The 10,523-nt window shown below is 41.7% G+C and overlaps 1 protein-coding gene across 1 annotated transcript; it reads right to left on the bottom strand.

Annotated features, from left to right (window-relative positions):
• Window positions 1-4,049: 4,049 nt before the first annotated feature.
• On the bottom strand, window positions 4,050-7,057 carry SOST (sclerostin). The gene is made up of 2 exons (XM_058182681.1): window positions 6,808-7,057; window positions 4,050-4,471 (listed from the first exon to the last, which is right to left on the bottom strand). The coding sequence occupies exons 1-2, from the start codon at window positions 7,055-7,057 to the stop codon at window positions 4,050-4,052; spliced, it is 672 nt and encodes a 223-aa protein (XP_058038664.1).
• Between the last annotated feature and the right edge of the window lie 3,466 nt (window positions 7,058-10,523).

The raw sequence follows: 10,523 nt of genomic DNA, 5'->3' as shown, positions 1-10,523 counted from the left end.
TTTTTATTTACGCTACCTAATGGTTGTGTTTGCACAACAAACTAGATAATAAATTAGACCAAACCCAGCCTAGTATGTTGTGGAAACTCAGAAGGTTGGCTTCATTCAGCAATTGAGTACTGAACTGAGAAATATTATGAAAACCAGCCAATCATTTCTTAGCAGGAAGTATGTGATCACAAACCAAATCTGGTCCCTTCTAACAACTGCCCCCATGGTTCCTAGTCAGTACTGCCTGAGGCCATCCTGGCTGCAGTTGATGGCAACTGTAATTAAATACATCCAGAAAATGCCAGGCTGGGGAAGGCAAGCCTATGTGTTGCTTTTTCTCTTTTTCTCTATTCCTTTTATATGCCTGTTTCTAGGTTTGGCTAGCAGGTGACCATATTATATATTAATGTATATTAATAGATTAATATTAATCAACTATTAATTTTGCAAGTCTATACTAACCTTGCAAAGTTATATTAATCCTATCAAGCCCAATGAAGAATTTGCTACTTTGTCCTAACCTCTGGTCATTTAGAACAGGGGTCTCCAACCTTGGCAACATTAAGCCTGGTGGACTTCAACTCCCAGAATTCCCCAGCCAGCAAAGACTGGTTGGAGACCCCTGGTTTAGAATATCTTCAGGAAGGTTGGACTATAAATTTCATCAGATCCAGCCAGCATGTTGAGCAGTCAGGTAAGTGGCCAGATTAGTGAGACATTAGTCGGAGTCCAAAATATCTGGGGAGGCATCAGGTTGAGGAATGCTGAAGTTAGAGCTCTTCTTACAATGAGCTGGACCTGTTCTCCTTTTGAGGGAGGTGCAACCACAGTCTCTGTGTCACAACTGAATTCACATTTCTGTAAATCAAAGTATCGTGTGGATTTTGACAGAGGAGCAAAGCAAATGGAGCATTTCATTCTGATGTCTTCAAAGTTAGGCAGCTTGGCTTGACTGGATTTGGCCTGGTCACTTTGCTTTGCTCTAAATGTTTTATGGAACTGACAACGTAAGACAGCAGAGGTATGTCACTTTGCAGAGCTACATCCAAGGGCTATGTTGCTGAAGCCTCTGTCAAAGCGAAGTACCCCTTGAGGCTTTATATCAGCCTGTTGAGTAACCTTCACAATAGAAGCTTCTAATGTTAAACCTAAATCTTCCCCCCACCCCACTTGGCAATCTTAAAATTACATTGATTTTAGGAAGGCAGTTAATCTGATGAGAACCTGTAACACCCCAGAGGTTGCTGAATTACAACATCTGGCTCAGATTCTTGCCTAGATTACAGTGTTGGCAGCTGTAAATCCACAAGTTCTTCTCAATGAAGACTGAAAAGTGCTTAGTTTGGGATGGGTCATAGCACTGAGGAAAAGTTTTCTTCTTTTTTTTACTGATGGAAATATTTTTTTCCCCTTCCCCCTCCCCCCCTCCCCCTCCCCCCTGCTATTTTTCATGCCCATTCTCACTCAGTTTGATGATATAGAAATGTTTCCAAAAAAGAAAAGTGTGAAATTCTCCTGGGTGGAGTTTAATAATGAGGTGGCCAACATCTGGCCTGTTTCTCTTTGGAGCCTCTTCTGTCTAGCTGTTGCATCCACCCTGGATTCCCACGCTTCTATTAAATATAAGGGAGCTTTTGCTCTTGAGAAATCAGTGGAGATTTTTGTTTCTTTCCCTGAAAATAAAACCTGGAGAAATTTCCCACCCCATTTTTTTTAAATCCACGAATTTATCCACAAATAAGTAATTTCAGGAGCTCATTAGTACCAACTGTGTGTGTCTTTCTTATAGCTGTTAAGACAAGGGAGTTGTGTATTTTCCATCAATTTCTGGTACTGTAGTCTTTGTGAAAGATGCTAGGAATGCAGCCATTGCTAAAGGACTACAGGTTTCTCAGGACTGCTGTAACATGACGGGATTAACTTGACTGAAGCTGTTTGGGAAGAATAGTGGAATTGGATTAGGCAGGCAGAGTCAAAGTGGGTACCTCTTTGAAGTTTAGGGTTTAGATTGAGCAGGTGCTTCTGATATGTCCATAATCCCAAAACCAAATAAATACCAGACATCTTTTTTGATGAACATAATTTTATTGATTATTTTTAGAAATATATCTGCATAACTCTGAAACCTCAGATTAAATGTCAAGGAACAAGATTGCCCAGTTGGCTACAAGAGAGTCAAAGAACATAAATAGTTTTTACGAGGAAATAAATAAAGATGTTATTTAAATCTTAGGGAAGTCAACTTTTTCACTGCCACATCTTCCACTGCAAACAACATCTATTCAGGTTGAAGAAAAGGCTGTGCATCTTATGAGTCTAGCAATTGGGAAGAGGTGGAGTCAGATCTGGAATGTTGTACTGTTATTATAATTTGCAGCTTGGCAATATTTAGCAACATCTGTGCCACCCAAAGACTGGCGGCGGTTTTCCCAATAATATAAGCTCGAAAGCTTATAGGCTACACTAAGTAAAGGAATGGGAACCGAAGGTTCTTTAAGCCACCTGTGGCTTCCAGATGTTGCTGAACTACAACTCCCAGCATCCAGAGAAGATATGGCCTATGGTAAGAAATGTTTGAAGTTACAATTCATAATGTTTGAAATGCAAAAAATAGTATACACATGTTCTAAGTTCTTCATCTTTCCCCAATTTGGTGCCATTATATGTGTTGGACTACAGTTCTCAACACCAGCATCCAGCATGAAATCATATTCCAACATATATAGAAGCTGCTATGAAAAGGAAGGCATTTTGCTGTATGATTTAACCCCAATGTAGTGCACTGAACCTGGTACACAAAGACAATGAGTTTTAAGACACAATCCCAACAAGTAAATTATTTTAATTCTCAATGATTAGGCCTTTTGGCTTCAGGGGCAGATGATCACATCTCTGCCTACAAGAGCTGTAGGGTATTTAGGAAAGGGTGGATAGTACAGATAGTACAGTGACCATTACTGGAACTTAGCTACAAATGCATGGAGTATTTTGAGCAATTTACATTCCCCATAGTTGCATAGTCAAGGATTGATATACAGAATAGAATTTTTTTTAATAAACTTAATTTTGGAGTTGCTTGTCTTCCCCATTTTTTCATGGAAGAATGAAGTAACCATTTTATTCATGTTGCAGGCCCACTTCTGATGTCCATCATAGCTGAGTTTTGTCACATATTAAAACCCAAGAGATTGTATTAAAGCCTTTATGTCCCATCCCAGCCCCACCTCCCACCCAATGTTGAAATTTGCATGTACCCAGCTTTAGTATCAGGAATGATGTCCAGAATTATCTGGATGTCTCACCACAGAGAGATCACACCTTTATATGTAACTCAGAAAAGTTAGCTGTCTGTACAGATCAGCACAACAAACACTATGTGTACATTGTGATGGGACTTCTCCATGTTTTTAAAATAACAAATGTTATAGTTCAGGCAGTGCTGCAGCACAATAGGAAACCATCCATCATAAACAGCTGCAGAAAGAAATAAAGGTGGCAAAGTATTAAAACTGCACATTCCACCCTGTAGATGGTAGATACCATGATACCAGCAACTTCAGAAAAGGAATTCTGGGAGATGTAGTCCCAACACGACTGGAAGGCACCTGATTGGGTAAATCTGTTTTAAAGACAGTGATCTGGTAAGTTTGGATTATTATACACAAACACCTGGCTATTTTGCTAGAGAGATGCTAATCCTTTGTCCATTAAGGAAGAACAAAGAAGTCTTGAAAAAAAGTAGTAGTGCACAGAGCATGCCTCCCCCTTCAATGTTATAGACAATGCAACCCCCTCTAATCTCTGAGCCACTCCTCTCTCGGACTGAGAACTGCTTCTACCTGCTCAAATTGAATTCTTCCCTCCCCCTTGGAGCTCTCATCCAAAACTGATAGCTTTCAGCCACACCAATTTTGAACCTCTGGTTGGGAGAGCAGCCATGATGGCCATGGCCCTCCCTTCGCTCAGTCCCATTTTGATCCCAGTGCCGTCAAAAAGAGAGGGTGGGTGAGGCAAAAATCTCTACTCTTCTGGGCTGAGGTCTCACCAACAGCCTCCATCTAGAAGGAATTCTCCAGCTCCACCTGGTTGGTCTTGCTGCCCCTGGCCCTGGGGACCCGAGGTTTTTTGTTTCTCTGAGGACGGGTGGTCTCCTTGCTGAAGTCCTTGAGCTGAGAACGATTGTGGTAACGAGTGTAACGCTTGCATTTGCAGGAGGTGATGATTCTGGCCTTGATAAACTGAATATCCTCACCAGGGCAGGCTAACTGGACACGTTGGAATTGACCTTGTGCCGGGATGCAGCGGTAATCCATGGCATGCTGCCTCCACCATTTCCCCTTACCAATTGAATTGGGGAGGAGATGAGTTGGCAAGCATTGGCCAGAACACACGAGCTCCTTAATTGGCTTGGTGCTGCGACAAGGGCCACTGGTAACGTATCGGGTGGAATAGACTTCACGGCAGCCAAATTGCAGGGGTTCTATGGAGGAAGGAAAATAAATTATTGCACTGAAGCCTATTGGAGGCCTCTTACATCAAGAAGGAAACAATGCAATTGTGCAACCAGCACAATAAATCATTCTAGCACTTAAAAAAATATATCTAGATACTGGGAGGAAGTTTAGTGTTTCAGGTTGCTAGTGAATGGTTAGAATTTATCTACAATTTGATGTGGAGCAGATTAGAAACTGATTTATGCTCTCGCAGTCTTGTGACTGGATCTTTGCAGGACCTTGGAGAGCTCTTAAGGAATATAAACATTGCTCCAACAATATGCAAAATAGGAATCTAAAAATTTTGACAGATTGTTGAAGAAGATTTAGGGCCTGGACTCTAACATGGTGCCAGACTTGATAACGTGCCAACCCAGGTGCCAACCAATATGTGCTTTGATACTTCTTAGGCTCTTTATCTAATTACTTTTTTTAAAAATGGGAAAGACTGCAAATCAAATCACTGATCTCAGGCATAAGCTACATTATCAACCATGCTGCTAGCTGTACCTGTACTCTAAAGGTGTAGAATGCAAACTGGACTGGCAAGCTGGCTGCAGCCCAATCTTTTGATTGTCTTCTGCTAAATGAATGTTTTGTTGTTGTTTTTGTTTGGGCATATCAACCATGGCAACCCTATTCTGAAAGTGCCCATAATGTGCTTTGATAGTTCCACAGCGCCATCTAGCCCCCAAATATTGGAGGAGAGTGAAAATTTTTTCAGCAAAGGCAAGACGTCAGCCAAGTTGTCCTGCTATATGTCTAAAAAGTTCTACTAATCAGCAGACTGAAATTCAAAACAATCCAGCCCCATTTTGACTCAACACAACGTTAGTTTCTTGAAATTCAAGAGTTTTCAGGATGCACAAACACTTTGGTAACAGTGAAGTGATGGAGCAGATTCTAAGCATGCAAGTCATGTCTGACCATTGATTTGCAAATCTATCTATGACAGGCCCTTAAAATTTTAATACTATATTTCTCAGAAGTTTTACTACAATATTAGAAAACCTGAGTTTTCTGATAACTCCATTTGGCAGTCTGAATTGAAGCCTCCTATACCAGAACACTTTGTTTCAAGCCCCAGTTATTCACTGATAAAAGGAAACCCCTCAGATGGTGAAAAAGAGAGAGAGAGAGAGAGAGAGAGATTGCCTCCTGTATCCCAAACATTCCAGATATTTTCTCAAATTCATTTTGGGAAGACTAGCTTTGGCTTTCCTCCTGTGACAAAAGTTGAATGTAGAAGACTAATCAGAGACAGATTTGAAAAGGAGAAGCAGAGATGCCAAATACCTCTGGCTGTTTAGATTGACTGGGCATGCTGGCACACAAATTGAAAGAAGCCAATCTGCAATGCCTTTAAAGAGCAGTCTAAAATATATTCTAGAGCAGGAGTCCCCAACCTTGGCCACTTTAAGCCTGGTTGGGGTATTCTGGTATTCTTTGCTGGCTGAGGTATTCTGGGAGTTGAAGTCCTCCAGGCTTAAAGTTGCCAAGCTTGGAGACCCCTGTTCTAGAGCAGTGCTTCTCAAATTTGGCAGCTTGAAGATGTGTGGACTTCAACTCCCAGAATTCCTATTCTGGCTAGGGAATTGAGGGGGTTGAAGTCCACACATCTTCAAGCTGCTAAGGTTGAGAAACACCCTTCTAGAGGCCTCTTGCCTAGCTTGGCCTCTGCACAAAGTCAAATGATATGAATGGCTGTTAATAATTCAGACAGATTTTTCTAACAGAATATAACAGAACATGCTAAACCTGCAGGGTTCCCTGAAGTTGAGGACAAGTGTCCAAACATGTGTGACAACATTGCAATATAACCACTGCTTCTTATATTTGCCTGTAAGATCAGGATACAAATATGAAAAAGCAGAATTTACATTAGGGTGCACATTATTCATTACTTCATCATATTAATATAACCAGGGTTACAAATGCCATCTATGTCCAATCTTAGCTTTAAATCTGGACACCTATAAAGGAAGAGAAAAGAAGAGAAGGGAAAGGGAAAGGGAAAGGAAAAAGAAAGGAAAGGAAAGGAAAGGAAAGGAAAGGAAAGGAAAGGAAAAAGAAAGGGAAAGGAAGGAAAGGAAAGGAAAAAGGAAAGAAAGGAAAGGAAAAAGGAAAAGAAAGGAAAAAGGAACGGAAAGGAAAGAAAGAATTTTTTTCGCTGATCAGTATTGGACTAGTTGGCCCATCCCGACCTCTAGAAAACAGCATCCTGGTAACCTGCAGTTCTCCCGAAAAAGAAATTATCACAATACCAGACCAATCAGCTGAAAACACGGAAAGCAGGTTAGAGAGATTGTTTGAATTGTCTTACCCATCCTTCCTGAAGGAACCTGGGAATTCCTCCGCTCTTGGTGGGCTCGGTTGCTCGTAATTTCGGTCTCGTTGTACGCAAACGCGGCTTGCACTGGCTGCTCCGCTGCTCCAAAGGTCTTGTCCAGAAAATCGGGGATGAACTCCGCGGCATCGTTTTTAAGCACTTGCCAGCTTCGCCCGATGTGAAGGTTGATTTGGAGAAAGAAGAGCAGGAGGCCGAAAGAAGCCATACCTCGGAAGATCGGCATGTCAGCAGGAGAGCAGGTGCGTCCGGCAGTCTTCTGGCTTCCCGAGCTGACGGACTTTCTCCTTTTTAAATTCCTCCGAAGAAAGCGGCTAGCCAATGATAGGGAGAGGGAGGGTCCGGGAGAAATGGGTGGGATCATTTGGGCCAGTGCGTTTGCAGAGACCCAGGAATTCGGGTGACAGCAGGGGGGCAGAAGGGGGCGCTAAATGTCTGCAACTTTGCTGATCTCTTCTGCTCAGCGGTTTTATTTATTTATAATAGAAAAAGAAGAAAAGTTGGAGAGGGGAGAAAAGTATGTCTTTGGCCAGTTCCTAGGCCTCTTTTCCCACAAAGACATGTCTTGAAAAATTATTTCACTCTTTTCCTCTCATCTTTGGCCAAAATGCCAGTTACGAAATTTCCTTCCTTCTGATTTAAACAACCCTATTTCTATGATTATGCCCTATAGAAATTGCATTTGGTTGGAAAGGAGAGGGGAGAAACTAGGTAATTAAAAACGTGGATGGATCGATTAGTTGATTTGATTGTGTTCAACTCAAGGGGACATACATAAGATGCTCTCCTGTTTTTCCTACAACATCCATCTGAGGTGAGGTGGCTAGGCTAAGAGAGAGTGACTGGCCCAAAGTGAGCTGGCCAGCTTCCATACCTAAAGGAGAATTGAAACTCAGAGTCTCTGGTCCTGCACCTTAACCACTATACTAAATGGGCTCTTAATGTAAGAGTCCAGTCTATCTTGTACAGCTTCCTCTGTTTCCCATAATGAGTAAACTAAATATTCTCAGAAGCTTCACCATTAAGAAGGCAACAGTGACTGCATGTGGGTTCTTCTTCCCCTACCTACATCATGGCTCTGACCTTCCAATTCTGATCCCCCTTCTCAAGCTTGTAGCAATCCATACATCTTGGAGGAAGAGGTTCCATGGGGTAATTAGGGATTACATGAGGGACACATTGGTTGTGTCATGAGAACAACATTGCATTCTGTCCTCTTACCAAGCATAACTTTAAAAGTCTTATCCTGTCTGTCTTATATTTTTTTTCTATACCAGTCTTCCATCCCTAACACTATCATGGTGGGTTGGATTTTAAAATCTAACTGACCACAGTGGCTGGGGGTGATGACTCATATATCAAACATATCTGAAAGATGTCAGGGACAGATACACTGTTTTAAGTCAATATACCCAGGCATTTTATATAATATTTTCTATTATTTCATTTGTTTTACACGTGCCCCTTTTTACATTACTGGGATGTACCCATACTTTTTACTCATAATGTTTAGAGCTTGGCCTTTTTTATTATTCATTTATTTATTGTTCTGAATATAGGCAGTATCTATCAAATTATACCTACACTCCAGAGGTAGGTTTCAGCAGGTTCTGACCAGTTCTTGAGAACCGGCAGCGGAAATTTTGAATAGTTTGGAGAACCGGTAGTAAAAACTCTGACTGGCCCCACCCCCATCTATTCTCTGCTTCCCAAGTCCCAGCTGATCGGGAGGAAATGGGGATTTTGCAATAAACTTCTCCTAGATTGGGAAGGGAATGGGGATTTTACAGTATCTTTCACCTGCCATGCCTACCAAGCCACACCCAAGCCACGCCACGCCCACCAAGCCACACCCACAGAACCAGTAGTAAAAAAAATTGAAACCTACCACTGCTATACTCAACCCAATTTCTGTACTTACCAAAATAAATAGATGACACATATGCTAGTTTTTTTTTTAATTGAACATATTCATATCCTAATATACTGAAGCAGGGGTAACCAACCTTTCAGACCTCAGGGACCACTAATTTCATAATTTTAAATTCCATGGACAACTAATATGATCTGCCTAATGACCGGCTGGGTGGGCTTGGTAAGGTGGTCATGTGACTGGGTTGGGGTGGCCAGCTCAATGTCACTCACGTCAAGGGGTGCCTTGCCAGCCTTTACTTGCCACTCCTCACCTCCCTGCCCAGGCTCCTTAGGGCCCCAACAGGAAGCAGTTGTTGGAGCTAAGCAGTCACCATGAGAAAGAGTTGGCAAAATAGTTACTCAGTTCAAACTGGATCTGATCGAGAAGGAGACTCAGCAAAAGCACTTCACTGAGGACCACAAGCATAAGCTTCCCAAGCAGAGAGAAGACCTGCGGGTGTGGAAGACCTGCGGGTGTGCAAGGCCAAGTACCAGTGCCTGGAAGCTCAGCGGGCTGAAATGGTCAGCCAGTTCCAGGCCATGAGGCAGTCCCACTGGAACAAGGCTCTCCAGCTCTTTGCCACCAGCAGCACTTCCCACCAGCCTTCGCCCAAAGCCCCACACCAGGTGGCCGAAACAGACCCCAAGTCAGAATTTTTACCCCTCTCTGACACAAAAAGACCCTGATGGAGGAGACTCTCTGCAGCAGCACAAATGTTCATCACATGTATCTGGCCCAGGGGCCATAGATTAAGGACCCCTGATTTAGTGCAATAAAAAATGCAAATAATTTTTCTGCAGACCACCAAAATTTTCTCATGGACCACCAGTAGTCCACAGACCACCAGTTGGTGACTGCTGTTCTGAAGAACTGCTGTTGCTGAGATGATGAGAAGTTATACAATCAGCTTTTCTTACCTTGGAGTAACCTATGGATACCACAGAAAAAATGGACTTGTCTGGTTAATTGCTTATCTTGTTTAACCAAAGAGATGTTTAACTAAAACTAAACTAAGGAGATGTTTAACTCTTGTTTAACTAAAGACAACACTCTATCAAACTCAAACCTAAAACTCACAGCTTTCCTGAAGAAAAGAAACCATGTGTTTTGCACATTTATTCTCCAAGTCAGATCATATAAACAAAGGAAAAATTGTGAAGTAAACACAGTTTGCGTCTTTTGTAATAAATGCCTTTTTTATTGCCACAGCATGGACTTTCTTCTACATTTTACTGCTGTTTGAGGTGTTATGAAATATTCCATATTTTGAGAAATTATCCACGGCTCAGAATTTAAATAGCAATGCACAAGGTTAGCTGACCATCAGTAGGGTTTGCAGAAGAGCTTCTGCAGAGAACAGAATGAAAAGAACTATCACCATCTCGATCAAGGTTTGCTTTGATCTGACAGGCTTAGATTGGCATGTCCTTGGATCAGCTACATAGGCAGATATGGTCTTTTAGGGATGCAACATGGGGCACCCAGATGAAGTTCATCAGCATCCATTTAACTTGTGACATCAATCTTAACTCTCTCATGGATCATAAAAAATAGCCTTTTTAAAATTATGAATATATTTTGACTGTACTAATGAAAACTAAAGATGCATTCTTTAAAAAAGAAGACGAGATATGCACATTAGTTAGGAGGGATAAGAATGGTAATTACAGCAGGAAATATACCATCTGTTTTTCTCATAACATTTTTTCCCCTCTAGAACTAAGCACTATAACATTTTTCTCTAGAAACAACCACAGCTGTGGTTTTAGAGCAGTGC

Source organism: Ahaetulla prasina, chromosome 4 (genome assembly GCF_028640845.1).
Source record: "Ahaetulla prasina isolate Xishuangbanna chromosome 4, ASM2864084v1, whole genome shotgun sequence".
Taxonomy (NCBI): domain Eukaryota; kingdom Metazoa; phylum Chordata; class Lepidosauria; order Squamata; family Colubridae; genus Ahaetulla; species Ahaetulla prasina.
The sequence above is the reverse complement of the archived record's forward strand: the minus strand, read 5'-3'. Positions and strand labels throughout refer to the sequence as shown.